The 26,361-nt window shown below is 36.2% G+C and overlaps 1 protein-coding gene across 2 annotated transcripts in view; it reads right to left on the minus strand.

Moving 5' to 3' along the window:
• LOC150094205 (SAM and SH3 domain-containing protein 1-like) overlaps window positions 1-26,361 on the minus strand; it is a 476,307-nt gene that overhangs the window by 209,364 nt on the left and 240,582 nt on the right. For both annotated transcript variants that reach the window (XM_090412130.1, XM_090412129.1), the window contains exons 2-3: window positions 20,897-21,055; window positions 4,220-4,279 (exon numbers count right to left, since the gene is read on the minus strand). In XM_090412130.1, the coding sequence (XP_090268256.1) occupies window positions 4,220-4,279; window positions 20,897-21,055 (219 nt within the window). The remainder of the gene's footprint in view (window positions 1-4,219; window positions 4,280-20,896; window positions 21,056-26,361) is intronic.

Below are 26,361 nucleotides of genomic sequence, written 5' to 3' on the forward strand. Positions count from 1 at the left end.
AGCCAAACTGTTGTGATAATCAATGACATCACTATACAAGAATCGATTATACTAAACGCACTATTTTTCATAATCAGGACTGGTTAGAATTGGAACAACTAAGACCACGAGGGGAGCCTGTGTAGCTCAGTGGACGTGGCGTTTGCACACCATGGCGCTTGGCCGCACGAAGGAAGACTTGGTTTCGAGTCTAGTCGGCGACTAGAGGAAATTTTTCTAGTCCTTTTTTCGATCGGTTTCCGAGTTAGTCGATCTCTGGCACGGGCAAGCGGGTTTTTCCTCCCGGAAACTCGGGTTTTTCGTCCCGTAAACTCAAGAAAATCGACCGTAGAACCCACATTATTTCAGACATTAAATATATTGTGTTAGGGTTAGGGACCACGAGATGGCGGCACATTTGAGCCGTCTCTCTTCACTGCGTACCGCTTAATTAGTGATAGCCTTGGGCCATCTATCTCCGATTGGTACCAGTGGAGATTGAACTGCCCACTCAGTCTCCAAAAGTTAGATAGGGCTAAATGGCCTCGCCTACTCCCCGTATATGTGAATAAAAAGGCGTTAGCTGATTTTTTTTTTTCTGAAGACCACGAGGCCATTACATATTATGTTTGTAAGCGTATGTGTGCCGGCAGGTTTGTTTTGCAAAGGAGGAAACATCGGAGTTTCTGGACTGGAATTTTTTTAATTTCCGTATGAGACTGGTTAACTCACCTTCAGCCGACAAAATTCTTTTGGATTCGAACCTAGATCTTTGAAACTGGAAGAACAAATGTCCAATTACATTACGAAAGTTTTCTTTTGCATGTTGGCTTTGGATCATTTCACTAATCTGGAATAAGTTTCCATGCAATAGTTACGAGCGCGAGAAGGTGAAAAGTAAACTGTCAGCGGAACATACAAAGTTGTATTTTTTTTTTTTTTTTTTAATCTTACAGTAGGGTCTCGGAGAAAGAACAGTTAGAAAATAATTCGACAAACTTTGTATCAATGTTGACATCATTTTTGAAAGGATTCTAATCACGTCTCTCCCTCTCAATCATTTGTAGTTTTTGTCTCCTGATCATAGGAGTGAACAACAAGCTCTGTAAGAAACTGTTTTGCAAGAACGGTTAGCAGACATTGTAAAAACACCTTCAAACAAAAAAAAACTCAAATGAACTTTTATCTTTAGTAATTATTCATGTTAATAACCTGATGCATCATAATCCACCGAAGGAGGATTTTCCTTCTGGCATTATGTGGCGTGTATGTAAACGATGTGTTTAAAAATTAGTGGTTAACGGAGTGCTGCTGCGTGTAAAAACTGATCAAAATACGGGAGAAAAAAAATTAAAAATTGAAGGAACAAAAAAAAAAATGAAGTGAAAATGTATTTAAAAAGTAAATTAAATTTAAAACAACATTTCGAATACGTCAGTATACATTGATTTCTTTCTTAGTTTTTATAATTTATTGCAATTAATAAATGTAATCATAAATGAAAATGCTGATGGAACTAAACTGAAAGATTGATAAGAAAGTAGATTAGTTTAATTTTGTTGCATTTTATATGACTGTAATTATCAAAACTGCATTTGTCTTTGAGAAGCGAAAACTTCTCGAAATTTATAAGTAACGTTAATAACCAGGATGTACTAGAATAACAACACCAGACAGAAAAGGAATGGGTTCACTTCAGACGGACAACGAGTGCAAAAAGGAGAGGGCATTTGAGTCTGCATCGTTATAAGACAAAAATATAAGAAAATCTCCAATTGCTATTTTGTTTTTATTCCAAGAGAAACATTAATGTAAAACGATTACATAATACTATTAATTAAATGTTTGCTCTACGGGGATATCGCACAATAAAACTGTTTATAAGCTCTTCTAAATTTAAATTATAAGCTATGTCCGCCTTTATCGATATAGTTGCTAGACCAACCAATTCTTGGGTTATTGCTGTTCGCAAATAATTTTTAATCAGTTTAAGCTTGGAAAAACTTCTTTCCGCACTTGCTACATAACAGGAATTGTTAGCATAGCGACGGCTCCTACCGCAATATGGCTGAACGAACGCCCTCATTAAGCCACGCCGTGAGGCAGGATGCGTTCTATGCTACACCCTGTCGACGGTACTGTTGATAGAAACAAAGACTCATTTGGAGAAATAATTTCCATAGACAAAGTAATTTCTTTTTTTTTTTTTAGTGGCATAAAGAGATATTATTATTATAACTCCATGCCGTTGATCATTTCATACCATTAAACAAAGTACTTATGCTAATATCCCGTGTCTAATTCTAATATGGCAACATTTGAAGACTTGATTGCATTTATCCAAGAGACTATTTGAATAAGTTTCCGGCCTTCATTTAAGTTTAATATTCACACATTTAATGTAGGTAAGAGCATTTTCTAGATATGTCAAAGAATACGAAGAAATCCTTTAATTATTAATGTCTGCGTCATCAGTAATTCCACATTTAATTAAAATATAAATGAAAATTTTCATCTTATTATTAACTCAACGAACATATCGTCTGTTTTAATTCTACGCAGATATATCCAATTAGAGAATTCTATTTTGGGAAAAAATTGTTTTTTTTTTAAGATTAAAAAAGAAAAGAGTGTTCATCAGTGATGTTAGCAACGCCATTTTGGAAAGTGAGTACCACAGAACCGCAGGGTGATCTTTCTTTACTTTCCACCGATCTTAAATCGAGATTTCAATCAAGGACTAAATCATTCTCTCGAAAGTTCACCGTTTTTCTATTGTTGATTCTTTTGGCTGAGTTCCTTGTTTTTGTTTTTTGTCTATTCTGGCAGAACTCATTAACTTAAGCTTCGCTTTCAGATTGGTTTCCAGTCTCTTCCACCAAGTTAAAACTTCGGCGTTTTCTCAGCTGTTTTTCTTCTCACAGTCTTCTAGGAACAAAATGATACATATTAGTTAATGTTTGCACTGTAAAGAAGTACTTATCACAAATGGTAATGGCACAGAGACGGCAATTCTTATAGTCACCGTGTTTGTTCTTTAGAGAATCAGCAATTCTTTAAAAACATTTTAATTTCTTAGCGCCAGAAAGATATCTTACCAGCTATAAATACATCTAAACAAGCTACAAGTAGAATACAGTTTTGTTATTAACAAGCGAAGGGAATTATGAATATTACATGCAAAAGTGGACGCTAATATAATCCTGTTTCATTTTGGATGTATAGTCGGAGGTACAGTAACCTGAAAATAAAAACGAAGAAGAAAGGAATGGAAAGATAATTCTTTTAATACCCTTAAAAATAATGTGAACTTTTATAAAAAATTGCATTCCACATGTCCATATACATATAAGAATGCATTCGTATATATATATAGGATGAAGAAGCACATTACTGAGAATTGTTTGGGTTCAAAGTCTCAAGTTTTCCGGAACAAAAATCCTTTTTGCCCACCATATGAGACTGTTCCTCGCACACTAATAGGATTCGAACCCAGGTTTTTTCCACAAGAAGAGAAAACGTGGCCTCGTTCTCGATTTGCTACCGAGGCACTTGCAAATTACTTGCATCATTAAACTCTTAGCACAGTCAGTTTTGTGCTGACTTCCTTTGCACTGGAGGAAATCATTAAAAAATATGAACTTCGTTTCATGCCAACATATTGATGAATAAAGTTAAAAAGGCTATTCAAAAGCGTGGCTTTGAAGAACTTGATTACCATGCATCCGTTTCACAAAGGTGTCGCCAGTCTCCCTAGTGGTTTCTGCTGCATCCGAAGTTTTTCCCATCGATAACAACAGGTTTAAGGAGAACAAATAAAAACTTAACAGAACTAGAATATAACTCTTTCGATTAAAAAAAAAAAAAAGGGACAGACATATTTATTTACAATAAATTCTGACTCAAACTTTTAATTTTTCTATGAAAACCTGAAGGAAATTTTTTTAGTCAACCAATGCTGTTATTAGTTTAAGAGTTCAGCTAATATCGAACACTTGATTATTAAAAAATGGGGAAAAAGGGTTAAAAGGAATTATAAGGTTCGGATTAATAAAGCGCACGCACGCACACACACAGTCTACACACGGCGTTAGAGCCTTGGAAGATCTCCAAGCGAAACATTAAACTTGCCTCCGTTATATTCTTTGCTGTTAGTATTCACCACTGCCACCCCGTTAATGAGAGGATTTTTTTAAGGAAGAGGGGGTTAGTAAAACAAAAACAAAATGTGCCAACTTACCGAGTATTTGCCAGGTTTGTAGTTCTGCGTTGGCTTTAGGTTTGGACTGTCGCTTTCTATCTGTAAAAAAAAAAGAAAAAAAGAAACTTGTGATTTTCCGTTTTGCGCGAGTTTCTAGAAACCAGTGCGACAAATGACTAACCCTACGCCAAAGTTAGCCTGTTTTCCCCACAGATTGATAAAGGTCTAATCTGGTTTTTGTTGACAGACTTGGCTGAAATGGCAGCAATAGACAATGTCGTTTCATCATCCCCCAGAGACATCTTAGGATCCATGTAACGATCGTCGCCTTAGCAACGGGATAAACAGCTAATCACCCATCTCCACCTGTACCGAGGATAGAAGTAGAGCCCTTCTATAAGACGCCATTCAGTTGAATCAATGGTAGATCTTTGGTGCTGCTACTGGAGAGAGGAGAGTTGGGAGATTCTGCACTTGCAACGCCATTTTTCAGAAAACCTGCCTTCTCCCTAGATACTGACGATCGTTTGTTCTACTTCTAGACAATAGCCTTCCAAATCCCCTGTCGCAGTAAAGGAAAATTTAAAATGTTTCACGAAAATCTATTGTTAACTAGGCCATATTTTCCAATCTCAGCGGTTAAAAAGTCAATGTTATGAGCACCATTTTGTTCTGTTCCCAGTGGAACTTTAGCTAACGTTAAAGGGAGAAAACGTAACTTCAAAAAATGTCTAAGGCACTGATGTGCAAAATCACACTGACCCCAAACACACACATAAAATATAAACAACAAAAATAATGAGATGATATTTAGCAACAAATAACAAGTGAAAAATATCATCAATAGCATAACATTGAGTTATAAAGAATAAAACAGACCACCAACACTTATCTTGAATCCGGTTTTTCAAGAGAAGAAAGTACCTTAACTGAAGGTGGTGTTAGAAAACTTTAAGGGCGGGTTCTTAAAGGTAGTTTTTTTATTATTATTATTCGTTCACTTACGGTAATTTTAATAAATGGAGTGCTAATTCTCAGTGGGTGTGAGCTGCCAGTGCATCCCTTTTCTTTTGGAAGAAAAGCTATTTTCAATTTAAGTAAGTACTTAAAAGCATTAGTTAAAATGTTCTGGTTATCAAGCAATCGGAATTTATCCAATTGCTTTTTTCCCCCCTTCCATCCATGAACTAAGATAGTAAATGATTATGGTAAGTGCTACAGAAAGATCTTGACGATGTAGTGTAAAAAGGGTTTGGTCACGAGCAATGACTTCGTCTTTGAATGCATGAGAAATTAAGATATTCTTTATTACACAACATAATTCGGGTTCGCAAAGAATTTTCAAAACGAACTATTCAATTATTTCCCAATGTTCTAAATTCAGGTAATAAAACTTTACACAAATTTGGCTTCGAAAAGTTAATTTTATGTCAGTAAGACTGAAGAGTGCTTGAAGATACATATATTAGAGAAACAATAAACAGTGGAATTACTGATTTTGTGCTCTCCCCCATGTTCTACATTACGTTGAGCATTAACTGGACTTGGATAAGCCCTCGGGTTCTTCTTTTGGCATTATATTTCTCAGTACAGCAGTTACACCCCCGTAAAGTCTTGTTAATGGAGAAGAGAGTGGTTAGACTAGCATCTTTTCCCAAATGGAAGCTTTCGTCTGCCTGATCTGCTAACATCCGTTTCAGCACTTACTGGTGGTGTCTCGTCAGAGTTTGAAGGTATTCCCAATGGAGGTTGTATGATGGGTGAGTGCTGACGATAAAAGTTTCATTGACATGTCAAGCACTTTCGTGTAGCAAACACAAATTTTAAGGAATAGACCAAAGTGTGTATTTTTAATTGTTTAGTGGCAATGATCACTGCTGAGATATTTTGATATGTACATTCATTGTTCAGCTGGAGTCCGTGCAGAATCTATCGTGGCAAATGAGGAAAATTTTGCATCACTCGAATAGATATCATCAGGGATATACCAGAATACGAGGATGTAACATGGGACTTTCTTGTATCCCATATTTTTTGAAATATTTTTCAAAGAATGTGAAGACATCGTACACACAATTCAGAATTAGTCTTTGCATTACCTTAAGTGGTTCTTTTTTTTTTTTTACCTTCTTTTTTTTTCCCTCCTGCTTTCATGAGGAAGTAAGCTCACTTCTATCTCAATTCAACTGCCAATTTAAACTTTCCTTCTGGTGCCGACATAGTACACTCGGAAATCACTCTTGGTAAAGATAATTAAGCAATTAAAGAACACTACATAATGGTCGTTGCTATGGTTACTGGTCTGCCGCCTTGAGGAAAAGAATGTATTGCTAATCTGGTTGATTGCTTAGTTCCTTTATCTGAAAACAAGAAAAAAAGAACACAAACTACACTGGATGGGAAACTAAAGTTTAATAGACACTTAGTGGTCCTGTAATAATTGTGTACGGAGTTCTTAGACCAATTCTTAGGATTATATCTGTTTTTTCTTCATCTGTTACATATCACATATCTATAAAATTAATTCGTACCAGTTCTAAGAACGTTTTGGTGTTTAGGGCTGAGATGCCTCCCCTCTTTTTTTTTTTTTTTTTTCATCTTCCCCCAATGTGTGCACGTGCGTTTACTTTTTTGAAGTAAACGCCCAAAAAACGCACAGTAACACTAGCATTTGTAAAGAGGATAGTAGAAACTGTTCAAAAAGTTTGTAACTTTATACATAAAAAAAATAAATAAATAAAACTTCAGAATTACTAAGTAACAAAGATAGTTTAGTGATGTTCCAAAAGTTTTCTAAACTTTTTTTTTTTTTTTCGTATTCGATTTTGTCACGCTCCTATTATACGTCAAAAGCACACTTGAACATATTATCATCATTTTTTAAACTTTTGTGAACACAAAAAAAAAGTCAAAAATATTACAGATGAGTTGAAAGAATGCGGAAAAGAAACTAATTCGATTCCTGGATTGATTATTGCTATTGCATGAGCTGACGTGTGGGCAGTAGAGAGAGAGAGAGAGACGTACTTTGATGAGAGGCGGAGTAAAACTGCTACTCAACGTTCCTTTTCCTTTTAATTCAATTGATTGTGATCTTCAAGTTTTAGAAATCGTTTTGAGTAATACCACCATATTATTATAGGTGACCATCATTTCTTTCACAAAAGCTTGCGTTACAAGCCTTTTCTATATGCGAAATTTCTTGTTAGAGATATTTCTAGATATTTTTAAAGGAAGGTCGCATTAGATGGTTGCAGAAGAGGTGGGGCAAGTTCAGAAATTTTGAGTTTTCTTCCTGCAACTAGTCGAAAAACCAGTCTGTTTTGCAGATGAGAGAAATAAGATTAAAACACACGCATAAAACAATAATAAAATAAATAAATAAAATCCATAATCCGGCTGTATCCAAAATCCACATGTAAACTATGTAGAGTCCGTTTCACTTTGATTTTTCCAAAAATTATATAACACAATTCTGTATCCTCATCGCGTATCATTTTGCGTCCACAATAACTGCAGACAAGCATTTATAAACATTATAAATGAGTATTTAAATTAGCAAACTGAAACACTGTAATCCAAAAATATACTTTGAGGATTGTTTCATAACGAACCTTCTGTATTAACCATAAGTCCACATGTTATATGATTAAGCTTATATTTCTATTCAGATTCCCTCTGAATTTTGTCACCCCCACTGCTTCTTTGAGCTAGAGTTAGCAGCTATCATGTAACACGAAGAGAGAAGTTGACGCTACTATATAAATGTCACGGAAGTTTGTTACAGTGTTATTTATGTAATGTTCTTTGATGTGCCATTTCATCATCATATTTTTTCTATCCGGTTTCTAACAAAAACATCTTTGTTGAACACCTGATGTCTAGAAGCAAACAGCACAAGACATCAGATCTTGTACAAGTCACTTAGCGCACAGCGCTAGTCGGATTTCACTTAAGCATCTTAAAATCATCCATTTTATTTATCTTAATCAAATATACTGGCCATATAGGATGCTCGGTAGAAGTTAGACACAAAGAGCATACCGACATTATTATGTATAAAAGAATAAAACCATGATTATGGATGTGCACATGGTAAACTCTGGTAATGATAAATGGTTATGGCATGATATCTAGAAATGTCAGTTCAAGGAAGCAGTGGAAGTGATAGAATCCAGATACAGTCAAAAATATTCCAAATAAATGCCGTTATTACTTTATGAGCATATGAAATCAATGGCGAAACATGTTTCAAATCACGAGATTGGCAATAGTTTTCAGTGAAATTTGTGAGGAGAAATTTTTCCCCACTTTTCAAGGTGGAGATTAAACCCCACCTTGAGAAGTGGGGAAAAAATATTAACATTTTTCAAAAACAGGGCATTGTTTGCTTTGTTTCTGGATATGTCTTAGTGAATCAACTAATTTCAAATTACTTCATTTAAAATATATTAGCAAAATTAGCATTTTAATTATAATAAGACTGTAATTTACTGAAATTTTACATTTATTCGGAAAATGTAATAAGCCTGAAATGTTGTTTATGTTGTGCAAGTACAGATAATTAAATAGTTCTGTTTAAATACATGAAGTACAGGAATTGGAAACAATCAACAATTCGAGAAGCAAAAAATGTTTCGTAACATATTAGTAAATTACAAAAAAAAAAAAAAAATCGTTTTTTATTAAAAATTATTAATTTGAATTTAATTAGAAGTTAATTAGAATTTTAAATGCAAACACATCAATTTTAAATATTCCTTCCGGCATTTATTTTATCTGTCTGTTGCATGTAATAATTAAAAGTATTTTTCGTTTTCGTCTTTGAATAAATCACTTTTTTATCCACATTCATCGTAAATTTCCCAAATCATTTCAATCTGACTTGATTTCGGACCTTATACATAATCCCTAGGTAGAAACTGAATTAAGCAAATGCCTGCAAAGAATGGCAAGTGACTGACGGAATATTCTAAAGCATTGCCATACAGATTTAAAAGAGCGACAAATTGTTCGGCATTTAGTATGAAATGGCGTCTTTTATCCAAACCAATAGAAAGCGATGTCAACATAACAGATAAAATTATAAAAGAATTGTGCGTCTTGGACAATATAGTTATTCACAAAGTAATATTCGGGAGACCACTGCAGCTAGTCAGAGTCATCGGAAAGCCAACTCAACGTTGTATTCATTTTTTGAGAAAAACTGAACTAATTGATCCATCCCAGTCATCAATGAAGCGAGCTTAAAAAGCCTCTAAAAGAAATCACAGGGCACAATCCGGAAGCGGATATTACGATTCACGTGACAGTGCTACTCGGCTGTGGATTCTTCAAATATGCTTTTTTTAAAACGTGGGGCAACCTTTTCCAGGACTGACCTTCACGCTTGCTGCTTCTGCTGCCAGTTTGAAGGTATGCGAACCACAATGAACAGGCGTAGTATCTTGATACGCAACAACGAACCTCAGAAAAGGAAACAAACTTGTCTCCGCTGGAAAATTTTATCATACTATTACTAACAACTGGTTGGTATTGGCAAGGCAATAGTTTGTTAGTCACTGTTCATGCACAACGTATTACCGGAGCATTGAAGAACATACCAACAATACTACTAGCGATCATTATTATTATCAATACTATCCTAGAAATGATCGCGGAAGGGCCATTTATTTATTTAAATCCTAATGAAATCATACTAGTGATCGTATGAGTTACAATATACGAAACCAAAGGCTGGTTGGTATATAAAGGTAACAGTTTTTATAGTCGTCTAGAAAGATATCGTTCATAAATTACAGTAAAGAAAATAGCTGAGGTGAATGCTATGCCAATATTATATTTTAAAGTAAAAGCAATGTGTAAGAAGCAGTTAGCAGTAAGTGTAAAATTCGTAGTCGTCTTATATGGCAAGTATAAAACACAAAATAAAAATTTGGAAGAGAATTTTTCGGATCTTACACGTCAGTCACCTTGTACGCACGTGGCATATGCTGTATTTCTTTATTTCTATTCGCCAATATCCACTGCTTTGTCTTTACGATCTGTGAAATATGCCCTCTGTATATAAACTCCTGTCCATTATCATACTTTGATCCCCACATCCTCAGTCTCCTCGAACTCAAATCCCTCTAACACGAAACACAGCCATCAATTTCATCAATACAAAACTTTATACTTGGCAACATTAAATTGCATCTATTCTCCTCCTCTGCCCACACTACTATCTATTTAAGTAATCCTAAAGAGGATGCTATACCACAGTTATTTCTTGATATCAGCTAAGCAATTCGTTTCCGGTTAAGTTCGCGTATAGAACTAGCAAAGTTTAGTTCATTAACAAACCTCTTGGAAGATGAGAAATTTTAAAACCAAAGTCGTGCAAACTTTTTGAATATAAAGTTTGTTTCTCAGCAGTGAAAAGAAACTGTCTGGAATTAACATCAATGGATCTTGACTGAATAAACAGGATTGCAACTGACAGTTTTGCGATCCCCGTCAAACAGTAACAAAAGTATTTGAAGAAACTATTCTCGAAATAACAACATAAAAATAAACTTACAGGGATTAACCATCCCATTAACTAACAATTCTTTTTTTATTATATTTTAGAAACTAACCCTCGTTTCTATAGTGACCTGAGCGTCCTCTGTGGGTCACTACTGCAACAACAAATTGCCCAACTCGCGTTCTGGTCACGGGATGTAATGTTTCCTCTTCCGTAAGCGGGTTAATTGATTGGCCGTAAAATTACGGATAATGAACATGGTCGGTATCATAATTTAATTCCCCAAATAGCTGTAATTTTTCTTCGGCTCAGCTTTCCTGCCGCTTTGGTGCTCCTTTCATTAAGCCGACTGCCAGTAAATGTATATACACACAGCTCGCGTTCGGATTAAATTACCAACAGCCGAGGGTAGCTAGTGAAAGAGTAACAAAGATAGCAGAGGAGGAGGTGAAGGAGGTTAATGGAGCAGGCAGCTTGATGGAGAACCGATTGTGACATACGTTAACCGTGACGAGGTTTGGTAGGGGAGAGAGAGAGAGAGAGAGAGAGAGAGAGAGAGAGAGAGATGGGGGACGCCTAACGAATGCCGGGATTTGCAAGACGAAAGGTAACGTAATGAGTGACGCCAGGCGACAGATAAATGATAAGATAGATTCATTAAGGGAGGGGGAGGGGGGGAAGGGAGCCGGTCGAAGGAGGTGGGAACAGATTAAGGTTCGCAAGATAGGTGGAGATAACTCTGATAGCTTGACATTTGCATATCCTTATCCATTCCAACTCCTCCGCAACACCTACTCGGTCCTCAGCCAGGTTGAACGAAGTGTACAAATCATCGTAAGGAGACACACACACACACACACCGAAGGGATTTCAAATGCGCGTGCGGGGACAGCATCGTAGTGTTAATAACGGCGTCGAAATACAAGAAATGGGACTGCTAACACTGTGGTTAAGTTATTTCTCTCCGGACTCATACTGCACGCGGAATACTAATTCAGCGTCTGTCAGGCGGAGCTTCCATCAATGTTTCCATCTCATTAAATGCCTAAGTCATCACCATTAAGCAACTGTTCACGAAAAGACGAATAAAGGAGAAAAGACAGAAATTTCATTACTATCTTCGGGCAACAAATTACTCAATGGCTGCCGAATATTCATACATAAACGGCTCGTCTTGTAGCAATTACCGACTGCAACATTAACAGTGCATTTTTCTTTAAATGATAGTAACAAAATAAATGGCAAATCCCCCCCTTTAAAATAGGCATCACTTCCAGACAAGACGGTTGTACTCGCTAATCTCAGATAAAATAAAATTTCAAAATAAAACTGACATTTTGCTCACTGTAAATGTTGTCATGGTTACCTACCTACCAAACGTAGTAGTGGTAATTGTGAATATGTTCTCGTGGACAGAGAGAGCTTCACTGTTGTAAATGCTAACCGGATAACCTAACTCCCAGTTAGTAACATTTTCAGTTCTGTCATGTCTAACGCCAATGAATCAACCTTCAGTAGTTCATAGACATGACACACACTAACTGTACTGTCATAAATAGAAGCCTTATCCTTTCTGTCCAGGTTTGCGCAGTGACAGTTGGCAATGTCTTACTTTATACAGATCATGTGCTTTCCTGCATACTGACATTGTAGTCGTTTAACCACAGTTGCTAAGTGGACCTTGCAATGGCTAGAGGGATTCCTGCATGGATGTTTCTGTGTTTTGTTTTATTTATGCTTGCCACATTTCATTCTTTAAGGAAAGAAATAAAGTTAAACGGTGGCTCGCAGTGCTGCCTTGAATACGGATGAAGGTAGCAGTGGTATATTGTTATAGGTTTTTGTTTTAGACACTGAGATTTTGTTGTGCGCGTCTATGGGGGCGTGCGGAATACCAAGCGTTGGATAGCGCATTCAATATTTAGGTTTCCAATGGGAGATCCGATTTTGATTTTATTATCGCTAACGGTTATGTATTTTTTCCCCATCATGTGTTCCATACTAAACGAAAAGCTAAAGAATTTGAAAGGGCTCTATTTCAAATACTAAACTTTATCATGCCCCACACACACACACACACATCCCCTTAAATAACATTATAAGATCAATTAATTCATTGTACGGAAATAAATCTTTCATTGCCCAATGCAAGACCACGATTCTGCTTACGCAAGTCTGAAGTGGCCTCCTAAGGTATTAAACAAAAAAAAAAAAAAAAAAAAAAAGGAATTTCCAGTAATTTAAAATATTTTTCTGCTAATTTTAGGAATTTACGATAAAACAAAAGTAAAGTATGTTACTGTTATTATTTTTTAAACAACAGATATTGAAAAATGATAAAGTTGCCATAACAAGAGTGGAAAAATAAAATCACCTAGCTCCATCTGCAGTTAACGCCAACTTCGATATCAATACTGGTTATTTATCACAAAAAATTAGCTGAAGACCAACTTTTCCCAACTTTACGTAGCTTTTTTTTAAATCTTACTATTCTTTACTGAGTGAAGAAAAAGGAGAAAAAAGGGTCCTTTTAAGTGGGTGCAAAAATATTGACGTCATTTAATTTTTACTTAATTCCCATGAGATGAAAGGTCACTCAGCTAGGTTATGTTTGCAACCAAGATTGTAGGCCTTCCCTTGAGTAAATCGAGAGGAAAAAAAAGAAATAAAAAATTATTTTATAGCAAAACCATGTTCTCGCGTTCAGAACATGGCACGATATTCCCATAAACAAACAGAAAGTCATGCAAAATTTAGTGACACTGGTAGGCCCAAATATATCAAAAAAAGACAGCTCTCTCTATATAAAGCCAACTTCGGTTCGAAAATCTCTTTTGATATGACATTGCAATCGTTGAATTCGACACGCAGTTAAATATTCAGAACAAAAATGTGAAAAGAATGTAAAAATAAAAAGAAATGAATAATGCAAAATGAACGTTATTTATTAAATTAGAAACTAAAAACCCTAAATTTAGCATTTTCAATAAATCAAGGACATTTTACAATTGAAAATAGTACATGCGATGCTGAAAAATTTAATACTTTCGTGTTTGAACTCTTTGAAATCATACGCGATAATCCTTCTTTACATTCTATTTACATTTTACAAAAATTCTACTTTATGGTGGATATGACTTCCCACTTAAACGCACTAAATAAGAAACTACAGGGAAAGGGAAATACAGCAGTTTTGCTTTTAGAAGAAGTGATTTCGTTTGAACAAAAATTATGTTTGTTTGCGACAGACTTAGAGAAAGGCACATTATTGCATTTTCCTACGTTGAAGAAATATCATAAAGAACAAGCTGATAATTCCATAAATTTAACCTTTTTAAAAAGATCTTTAAAAGCAAGATTAGATTGTGTTTGACACGTGGAATTGTTTACCGGACACTTATCATTAGGTGATTTCAAGCATACGCATTTGGACTTCTATCGATTTTCGGATCGACATATTTCTGTAAGCAATATTTTCTCATATGAATTTTAGTAAAAGTAAGTTGAGAAACCTACTAAACAACGTGAGTCTTTCGTCATGTTTGAAAATGAAAATTATGGCGTTATTCGCAGCATATTGAGAAACTATACCAAGAAGTTCAACAGCAAAAGTCGTACTAAGAAGATATTTTAAATTAAAAAAATTAAAGAAATAGGTAAGTTATTGGATTTTATACATATGTTTTTGTAAGGAGGAGCAAATCTATGTTTTATTATTTAATATTTAAAAATATCATATAATTTCGTGTGACATGCCACCTCTGTGTTTTACAAGTATGATAACGTGTTACTATAAAAAAAAAAAAATCAATAAATAATTTAATTATAATATTTTTCAATGTAGTTTCTAAATTTAAAACAGTGATGAGCAATTAAATAGTACTGTAAATCAAATACTCGGTTTGATCCGCATAAAGACTATTTTCTTTTTCTTTGATAAGAAAGTATTAATTTATTTTCCATTATTCAGCTATATTTTAATTTTTTAACCTGCACAAATAAATCCACGTGTAAAAATCAACATTCATAAAATAGATTTTTAATTAAATTATACTAATTCTGCCGTACAAAATGAACACCGTGGACCACACAAAAAAAATGAGAGGGCCGCATGCAACAACCCGCGGACCATTGGTTGCTCATCACTGCGGTGCGGCTCCCTAAATTTTTTTTAACAGATATCATTTTAAATGTCTCTTCAATCCAAAAAGGTTGCCAACCCCTGGTATAGACGAAGTCCTTTGGTCGGAAAAACTTGGGGTTCGATTCCCATCAGTCACGTGAGGAACCTTTATCTGGTCTCTTTAGACTAAAGGTGAGTTAGCCGGTCGCATACGGAGGTAGGGGGGAGGGTTCACCCGGAAACTCAGGTTTTTCTTCCCCCAGAACAGGCAAATCCTAGTGAACACACGCATCTACAGACATAAAAATTGCCCCCCCCCCTCCCCAAGGCCGGACTCCGCGAAAAAAGCCGATCGTGGTTTCCCACATTCGCATAATCATAACGGACCCTGCATCAAGTGGGATAAAAGCGCTATAAAGAAGAGGAAGAACAGTTTTTAGATGGGTATGTGTCCACAATTCGCTATGTACGTACAAATTCAGTGTCTTCAGTGTGTACAAGCGCACGGAATCCAAACTACTGGACAAAACAGAATCTACATGCAAGACTATAAATAAACGCCTACCACAGAAAATGAAACTGAAATTTAAAATACAAGTTCACAGAGAATACTAAGAATCAAACTGGCATTTCGAAAGCAATAAAAGTAAAAAATCTTTTGAAAAAGAATAAAGGAGATTCAATACAAATTGAATAAATAATTGTATCGATTTTAATAAAATTGTCTTGATATATAGGCATGCGTTTCTTTAAATATTTACAATTTAAGACCAACGAAAGTGATCTTAGGCAGTAGTGGGATGACACATCACAAGGACATAAATGGGATGGCGACCAACGAACATTCTGCAAACAAGTCCAACTAAAAAGCATGCAAACGACGCCAGTTTGGTTTGAATATGACAAATACAAGATGTACTAATTATTATCTTGAGTTCGCTCCAAAGTCATTTTATAAGAAACTGCTGGGCACGATGCCTATTTCTAATATTTCAGATTAATTATGAGAGAAGTCGCAATTATTCATTATTTGAATTATTTATTATATAAATTATTTATCATGGAATCCAAAAAGTACTCTAGCCATTTTCAGCCTTGGAAAACTTTCAGGAGAGAATTTGGGTGAGGTTTTACTCCCAGTAAATATTCAATTTTGTGGCGGTTTAGGGAAGACGCTAATTGTGTATCCAAATGCGAATAGCAAAGAATAGCAATATCACCAAAATCTGTCAGTGGATATTAGTAAATCTTTATCCGCTAACAAACTATAAAGTGTATGGTCTTAAAGATAATTTCAAAGACTGAGGTTTATCTCAAGAATTACGTGCACTGTAAAAAGTCTGAAAATATGGATAAATGGTGGATTTGCGAGATTTTCTGGATATTTTCACGAAGTGTACTTCAGGAATTTGCTTTAAACTCATAACGAGAGGGGAAAAATCTCTGAAGCTAACATTCACCCCACCCACACCCAGGTGAAGCTGAATGCATTGATAAATAAATAAACACATTTATGCATTTAAATAAAGAAATTTATGCACTTACAGCAACGTACTGTTATACAAATTCAGTACTTAAGTACAAGGTGAATGAAATGTTAAAAGTATATCCACCCAATATCACCGGTCGATATAACTAATATTTACTTCTACTGAATGCTGGGAAATTAACTTAGTGAAAAAGTGAAAAATGAATATTCATTAAGATGCTTTTTAAATAGAGTATATCGAAATATGACGTATACACAGACTATCACTCGCCAAGTTCATGAAGGAATTCACAGTGTTAAAATTAAAATTCATTCAGAGGATTATAACTCCTTGTAATTGTAAAACATCTGAACGGCACTGTATACCTCTCAATGGACTAAATGACTGGGGAAAACTCCGAAGGTTTAGAAGAGGGCGATCCGCTTAATTCCTCTCTCATGGATTCACTCCAGCCACTATCTAACTTTTTCTCTCTTATGCCTCTGCTACAAGTATTTTCATGAGCATCGTTCTGCTGAACCGGCAGACATCATTCTTCTGTTTTTCCTCAAGCCCATAAGTACACACGAGTAGGGTTAGAAGTCAGCATCCCTTCACTTTCTAGTTTCAAATAAACCAACTTCTTATTCCTCTTCATTCCTTCTACCTCCCACAGTTCCCCCAATCACCAAAGACAACAACTTCCAGTTATTCGAAAGCATATCAACAGGATCTCGCTTTTTTCTTGTCCATGAATGACACTGATGTGCTATAGATTCTGCAACCTCTTGTGTGTTGAGTTGCTAAAAAAATTATAAGATAGTTAAAACTAGTAGGCGGTGATACTACTCACCACCTACTAAATAGAGCCCAGTGTAGCTAAAATACCAAAGCCCATACGACCATATGTTCTTCTAACAGGATCGAGTGTTTTTTTCTCCAACAAAACACTCAATCCTGTTAGAAGAACATATGCAATTAACAGACATAGTACACTGATTTCATAACTACAATAGCTCTCTCTCTCTCTCACTCAATCTCACACACACGCGCACACACACACACCACACATACAAAGAATTGTACAGCAAAAAGCAATTTTTCACGAGAAGAGAGCTTTGAAGAAACATCAGTATGTTTGAAATCAAAACAACGACAGCTTTGCCACTGTTCTTCTCACTACGTAACAAGTAGTTTCGTCTCCCTTTGAACTTCTGCGCAATCCGCAGCCTAATTTGTTTATTCACGGAGCCACTAAAATGAAAGTGAGCTTCATCACTCTCTTTCAACCAAATCCAAACGCGAGTGAGGAGTACAGGCGTGCCGTGTTTACGGGGAGAGATTTTCTGCACTCGTGAGGTTTGCGAGTTAAAAATGAAATCCATTGAAAAAACTCGCAGAGATTCGAAGATCTAAAGAAAGTTTTCCAGTTGATTTTTTTTTTTCTTACTGGAAGTATTTCAAAACGCTCTGGCGCACTCCTTTTTTATCTTTCTGCAGTCTCAAAAAGAAAACCGTGTACCTGACTATCGTGCACTGCTACAGCGCCCTGTTTACAAAACCTAGATAATATACGAATCTTCTGGTGAAACAATATCAACATCGCTTGTTCTTTTATTTCTTTTGTTATACACTTTAAATAATAAGCATGGGACAAAGCGTACCGGAAAACAGAGGTCTGAAAAACCTAAAAGGAAAACAAGATGTACATTATGTTCTTATTTAATAAAAAAAATCCTTTTTGTATTTTGTCATATATGCATTCTGTATATATGACAGCTGAGAGAAAGAAGTAGCAACGCTGTCATAAATCACAAATGCCGACAACCCGAAAGTGTGCGTGTAGCTTGTAAATGGTAGCAGTATTGCAGTGTATCAATAATATAGCACAGTTGGCATTTGTTGCGCTGTTGTATCAGAAGATAAGAAGCTCGGTTCCCTTAAAGCCGTTGCTGAAACATCAAAACAATGAGTGGCACTCAGAACAACTCCAACAAAAATCAATGCGAATGCAATATCAATTGTAGCCAAGACCAACCAATATTCTTATTCGGCATGATGTTTTCCGTCGTGTGCAATGATAATGATACCAAACAATTGCTCTTCAGCATTTTTTTTTTTTTTTTTTTTTTTTTTTTTGCGATCTTGCCTATATCAGAAAAACAGATTTTTTTTTTTTTTTTCTACCATGAAATTATGTACTTGGTTTAATCCTTTATCCAAGTGTAAGCAAACCAAGTTTGCGCCCGAAGTATTTTCAGGACTGGGGCAAGTGATGTGAAGTCATTAGCTTCTACATACGAGTTGCCTCAGTCCTCAAAATACTTCAGGCGCAAACTTGGTTTGCTTACACTTGGATAAACGGTTAAACCAAGTGTATATAATTTCTTGGTATCTTTAATTTATAGTATAACCAAGTGGAAAAACTTCCGACACAAATTATTATTTGAACCACTAACACGATAAAGGATAACGACAGTGTCGACTTTCGGACAACTATTATTTTGCGTCTGTAGTTCGATATAAGAAAGGAGTTAGTTTCTAAGACAATGGCACACTAAAGTCCATAAATTGGAGTGACTAGTCACATGATAAGCGAGTGACAATGTCCAAATTATCTCCTTCCAAAATAATAAATAGTCCATTCTTTTTTTTTTTTTTAATCAATAATTATGGATTTCGATTGCATCAAGTATCATTAGATGGCGCAGCTATCGGCATTCCGCTTGAATAAAGAAAGCATAGTTTTCCTTCTTACGAGCCTATCCATTCATCTTGGAAAGTATGGGAACAACGATAACTTTATCTCGTCTCCCTCTGATATTCAAGTCACGTGAGGTCGGTATCCCGAAACGATTCAAAGGGCATTTTCATCATCATTGTTGTCCCTAAAAGCCAATTTCCGCATACATAACGGACTGATAATTCCCTCCCACACAGAGGTCGTGCGTATCAGTCTTGTAGCTCAAGTGCCCAAACTTTATTTTTAGAAGTTTTCTTCTTTTTTTCATTCTTTTTTTTTTTTAATTTTTATTTTTTTTTTATTTTTAGAGTTGATGGATGTCCTCTAGTGATAGCTTCCGCATTGAAGGAGGTTTCCTGTTGATAAGCCAAATGATTACTTAAAGGATTTTCCTGCATTATTAAGCCTAAAAAAGCAGTTTCCGTTTACATAATACCAGGATAACGTCTCCATTTCTTTATGTATAGAAACACGCAATTCAAAACACTGCACGGGACTGTACTTCTCTACTCGCTTGTATACACGAAGCCATTTCCCCCCCCCCCCCCTCTCCCTACTCACCCCAACCGTCTTTAAAGGAGCTCCTATTTCTTAGGAAACAATTAAGGAGTGTCGTTATTGTGAGAAAGTTTTTTTAAACGACCAGGTGTAGAGCGTGTTTGTGTACATCCAATACACAATTTGTAAGTCGGCCATCTCGGTGACTTTAGTAAGCACACGCTAAAACAATTCACGCTCGAATGAGCACCGAGGGTAGCGATCAAGACATAACTTTGTATGAAATATTTTCAAAGAAAATATAAAAGGTTGAACCAGTGAATGGAAACCAACCACGCAATTAATCTAATTAAAACGCTTTTAAGAAGAAAAAAAAAAAAGTAATTGTTTAGTTTATTAAAAACTAAGCAACGACAGTGCTCATGGCGTTATTCATCCCGTTTTCGTTCTCAGTAACACAACACAAAATCTTCATTCGAAACGGTACCCGGTACCTCGTTTGTACCGACTGAACTACGCAGGCTCCATTATTATTATTGTTGCTAGTAGTGATACGCGACTTCAAGACAGCAATTATTATGGGATGAATTTTACTCAGATTCGCTATTTGAAACTTTTAGAAGAAAATGTCGCGACTTACTTTAAATTTTTTCTTACATATTCATACGTATTAAGTGACTGGAGTTAAAAAGCTGCTCTTAGTCTCCAAAAGCAAGCAAGTAGCTAATGCCTATCAATTTTGTGACATTATGAAAATCATCAGCCACTGGGTCATTTAGATGGCACTGAATACAGCATTATGCTAAACGTAACCGTAGAAGAATGAACATAAATCGATTTTCGAGAGCAAAACACTATCTGAAATTTTCCTTTAGAGGAGGAAGAAAAAAAACTTGAGTACTTTTCTTTTCTCAGACTACGTAAGAAAGAAGGAAATATATTCAAACAGTTCCGGAACATTCAAAAGAATCTCAATTTACTAAAGTAACAGAAAGAAAAGAGAGAGAGAGAGAATCATTTTGATCATGATGCTGCCGGAACAGCAAAAGTCATAAAGCTTCTCGTACGGCACCGTCTTAGAACAAGCAATGCATTAAGAGGTAACACGAGATGTTCGGAAAGTGTATCGCAGACATGCGATTCCTGTCTGCTTATTGAGTAAATCATGCGTGTGTCTTCGCCGTTCGATTCAACACAAGGATCTTGCACACACACACACACACACACACACACACACACACACACACACACACACACACACACACACACGAACCGAGCTCACGCACAAGACATAGAAATAGTTTGAAATGCATGACACCTAACAGCACTAATCACTAATTGTGTGCGTAATTAGAGTAAACAGGTTTGCACCTACCGTTGGAGTGAGCGGATCGGTGACAAGCAGAGGAGGAAAATCAATGGCTACTCTACGCCTTCTTAACTCTTCTAATCTCTCTAAGACGTCGTGATAGTGAGTTCGAAGTTCTTCCGCATACTGAGCCGCCAACGTCTCCAGATTACCCCTTGAGCCATCCTGTTGATATATTCAAGAATTTAGATTAGGGTTCGCTTATCTAACCATACAGAATAATAATTATTTAAACTCCATCTTTTTTTTAATATGTGAGTCAAAAATAAATAAGATTGTACGACTTAAATAAATAGTGCATTGTACAAACAAATCGTTTATAGGTTTAAAATCTTGGTAAATTGACTATTAATAAACAGAAGAAAGTTGGAAATTTTTATTATTTTTTTTGATAGCCTACGAGGTGTGTCAAAAAATATCGGGATTTTTTTTTTTTTTTTTTAACATATGTCATCAAATCATCCTTCTTTTAGTGCTTATTTGAGTTTTGGAAAAACAAAAAAGTCGCACAGTGCTATATCAGGGGAGTAAGGTGGATGTGGAACAACAAGGATGCTAGAAATTTCTGCGCAGACAAAGCAGTGTGAGCAAGAACAATCCAATCCATTGCTTCCATCTGTTGTATCTTCTGTCAAAAATTGCATTTGATTCCCAAAGCATTTAACTCAAGGACAATGACATGTCTTCTTTTCTTGTTCCGCGGTTTGCACAACATCTTCATAAGTTTTATTGACTGGCGGACGTCTCCGGCATTCGATATCATCAAAAGACATCCCTCCATTTTTGATCTTGTAGAATCAATCAAATGTTTCAAGTCGACTCATTGTTCTATGAAAACAATTTTTATTACATCAAACGTTTCTATGACAGGATGTAAAAATTTGATATGCCTGAGTTGCTCCTTGTAGTTTCATTTTTACATCGAGGGTAAATAGCAAAAAAAAAAAAAAAAAAAAAAAAAAAAAAAAAATATTGGAATTTTTAAAAAATTTTTAAATATTGACGTTGTTGATGTGCCACTTGCATATATGCATTATGAATTTAACTACTTAATCATAGATGGTGACTTATACATATCATATTAGGCTATTTATTTAATAGGACATTGATATACAATCTATGAATTCATATTATACAATTAATTTAATAAACTGAAATTATTGAAATCAGTTTTTTCATCAGAATACCAATATGTTTCAACATCCAGGGTGTGTCACCTGAAACCCTCAAGTGTGTCAGTGCTGACACGCGTGTCATAGGTTCGCCATCACTGGTCTAGGAGGATAGGAGAAACTTTGATAGTTTTCTTTTTTTCCCCCTCTCGCAAAACAGATGAACGTCAAAGAAAACATGCAATTGATGGAGTGCAACAGACAGTACTGACTTCATCACCTTAATTGTTTCTGCTGTAACGTCAAAGAAATCCCAAGTCTAGATTCAGTTTCAAACAAAAAAAAAAAGTATTCTTACACAGTTTGACGTAATACCATTGCTCAACTTATATATCGCTACGAACCCGTAGAATACAAGGTGGTTCAAAATTCCAAGTACAAACTTTGAGAGGAGGTAGAGAACATCAAAATCAACCACATTCACATAGGAAAACATGACCGGAAACGCCACCCGAAAGTGATAGGTGGCGCTGTTCGCCAGGTGAGCAATTGGGGCTTCGTCATTCAAGCTTTCGACGTCGTACGAAGAACATGCGTCGTTTTACAAACGCTGAGATGGCAGCCATGCACCTCGTTTACCATATTATGTATCCAACTACTATTGAACTGTTCAGTTACGACTAATAAAGTTTTGTACACAACTTACTGCATTGTGTTATTTCTATATCTTTGTGTTTCTGTTAGTATCTTCCGGTGCCGCTTCCGGTCATGCTTTCCTAAGTGAATATGGTTGATTTTGATGTTTTCTACCTCCCCTCAAAGTTTGTACGTGGAATTTTGAACCATCCTGTATATTTAAGTTATTTCTATTTGTGGCTGTTGCGCCTTTTCATATAAGGCTTAAAGATGAGAACAATGTTTCTTCTAGTCTTCGGCTGGTGTACAGTAGTCGACTAGCATTTTGTAATTCTGCTATTATTTTTTTTTTCAGCTTGTTTTTATTACCTGTTTAATTCTTGTCACTGTTTACTGATTCTTTCCAGACGAGGAAGAGTTTGTGTAGTTGTCTTCCGTCTTACAGATGCGACGTCCTCTCGAGGCTTCCCATAATCGCTTGCTGCACACTTTAACGGTGACTCCACAGAGACGATAAACATACCTCCCCCTCCCCCACACAACTTCTTCCCATTCTGAAAGAAGCACGTTGATCACCACTGCCTTCAGTCCCTGTTGCGTCAGCACTCTTGTTATCTCTGACCATCCTGGTCAAACAGACCGACTCTGTCAACAGACAGCGCCCTCCCTCGGGAGTCACAGACAAAGCAACCGCTAGCTTTGTTGTTTTCTTAATGTCTGTTTGTCCGGGTAGGCCACAGTAACCTAATTACTTATGATGACATCCGCTTGAGCTCTAAAAGGTAGTCGACTAAACTAGGTGAATATAAATACGAAAGGAACTTTTGCTTCTAAAGCAGACTTTTCGAAAGCAGCAAATCGACTATACATAGGCTAGTGTAATATAAAGTGCAGTGCAACGAAATGCGGTCTTCGATTATATTTTAATAGTTATGCAAACTGTAGCGCATTTCTTTAAATTAGTTCATGGAAAACGTCAGAACCAGATTCTTCATTGTTCTTTAGCTAGCTAATACGCATAATTGCCTAGTCAGAAAAAAGGAAGGTGGAACAGCTGATGCAAAAACATAATTTGCGATCATCTATTTAATTGACGAAGTAGTTTACTTGCATATATATCATTGGCTTGCGTATTTTCATGGAAGCACGCCCGTCTTATTCGACAAAAACAAAGGAAACTAACTATACAGCAAGATCCGCATAAAATTTTATACTGGCTTTCCTTTTTATTTTATTTACAGAATTTCACTTGAGGATGCAAGCAACAGAGAGACATGATTCCCAGATGAGCGTCATACCATTAAATTACATGGCAACATTTTATTCCGTTGAACTCTTGCTTTACGCGAACAAAACTGTCGGTTCTGCTGTAGGTCTTCTCAACTCAGCCAGGAATGAAGAATGAATGTTACATTACTATCTCCATAGGATATGAATTATGTAACAGTTTTGTTCCAAAGGAGGGAAAAATATCACGTGCCACAGAATCAGATGTAATCTGTGAGAAAAGTCCTTTTAATAATGAATCATTTGTACAGAAAGAAAAAACCACTTCCCAGCTGCAGTTATAAATAAATGTTGGAAAGGAATAAGGATAGAGACGAAACAATTTAGTTTTGAACTTCAGACTAAGCTCTAGAATTTATTTTACCTGTTTAAGATTTCTAACAGATGCAACGTTCTCGAAGAGCTTTGAGTCCTGGATCCAACTTACTAATCATAATACAAGACTATAATAAATTTAGTTTAATCCTTTACCCACGTGTAGGCAAACAAACTTTGCGCCTGAAGTATCTTCAGGACTGAGGCAACTCGTGGTAAAGGTGGACCAAGCTCTCATCACTCCTTGTCTCAGTATCTCCCATAATGCAAAGCACATCTCCTTGCAGACATGTATAATGCTATGCATTAAGGGAAGGGCCACTACCCAAACCGGTTTTGACCTTTATTGAGGTCTCGTTAGTGGGAGCCAGACCCAGAAGTGGTGATACTAAGTCCAGAGTAATTTCTCTAAATCCGGAGTAATTTAATAATAAAGTGAGACACCTTTTGGCAACTCGTATAGGTAAATATGACCTGTCCATTACTTCTGCCTTAGTATCACCACTTCTGGGTCTGCCTCCCACTGACGAGACCTCAATAAAGGTCGAAACTGGTCTGGGTAGTGGCCCTTCCCTTAATGCATAACATTATACATGTCCGCAAGGAGATGTGCTTTGCATTATGGGAGATACTGAGACAAGGAGTGATGAGAGCTTGGTCCACCTTTACCACGAGTTGCCTCAGTCCTGAAGATACTTCAGGCGCAAACTTTGTTTGCCTACACGTGGGTAAAGGATTAAACTAAATGTATTATAGTCTTGTATTATGATTAGTAAGTTGGATCCAGGACTCAAAGCTCTTCGAGAACGTTGCATCTGTTAGAAATCTTAAACAGGTAAAATAAATTCTAGAGCTTAGTCTGAAGTTCAAAACTAAATTGTTTCGTCTCTATCCTTATTCCTTTCCAACATTTATTTATAACTGCAGCTGGGAAGTGGTTTTTTTCTTTCTGTACAAATGATTCATTATTAAAAGGACTTGTATAATGCTATGCATTAAGGGAAGGATTGAGATGTGCTTTGCATTATGGGAGATACTGAGAGACAAGGAGTGATGAGAGCTTGGGTCACCTTTACTACGAGTTGCCTCAGTCCTGAAGATACTTCAGGCGCAAAGTTTGTTTGCTTACACTTGGATAAAGGATTAAATTAAATTTATTATAGCCTATCCAAGTGGGAAAAAAAATTCCAACATAATACAAGACACCGAAGGGCCTCTTTCTATCCAAAAGGTAACCTTGAAATACGTGAAAGAAAATCTGAAAAAAATATGATTTACACACCCTCTTCAAAGAAGACAGAAATGGTATAAGCTGAGATATCCGAGTTCCGGCTGTGAATCTCCTTCCGTAAACACTCTAGAGTAGAGCTGGGAGATAGCGATGAGAGACTAGTGAAGAGGCTGTCAGGAAACATGGAGTGTTTGCAGATTGGCTGTTACAGCATCTTCACAATGTCAATCGAGTCAAAGCCGCAACTATCTTCTTCCCAATACAAAGATATGCTCTGAGTACGACAAAGAAATTTTGATCTGGGATTTCTATATTTCATATAGAAATAGGTGCCGTACGAGAAGCTTTATGACTTTTGCTGTTCCGGCAGCATCATGATCAAAATGATTCTCTCTCTCTCTCTCTCTATCTATAGTTCACCGCTACCTAGCCAGATGAAAAGAGATGGAGACGCTATTGTATTAGCGTGAAGAAGACAAAGCAAAACACTGGACAAACAAGTTTTCAATTATTCCGAATGGATCACTGAACATTCTAATAATAATAATCAATCCATCGTGTAACTCTGGTTGTGTAAATTGGCACAAAGCGTTCGGACAGTCGAGGAGAGAAAGTAGTTGCTGGTTGAATAGCTTTTAAACCCATTTATGTTGGCGAATTTGTCTGCTGAATTACACAAAGTTAAATGTTCCTTTGTTTAACTTCAGAGACAAATATTTACTCGTCTTATATCTGCAACACAGGAATTTCATTCGCTCGCTGCTTTCCAAAGGCATCTCGCATCAAAAGAGAAGGAAAATTAGCAGTAAAGTGGAACGTGAAGAAAGAAAACCAGGAAACGGAGATTACTGTTTACAAAGTTCCTTAATAAAGCATGAGTTGAAGGACGT

Source organism: Typopeltis vanoorti, chromosome 22 (assembly GCF_054136105.1).
Source record: "Typopeltis vanoorti isolate ZY-2024b chromosome 22, IOZ_Tvanoo_1.0, whole genome shotgun sequence".
NCBI classification, from domain to species: Eukaryota; Metazoa; Arthropoda; class Arachnida; order Uropygi; family Thelyphonidae; genus Typopeltis; species Typopeltis vanoorti.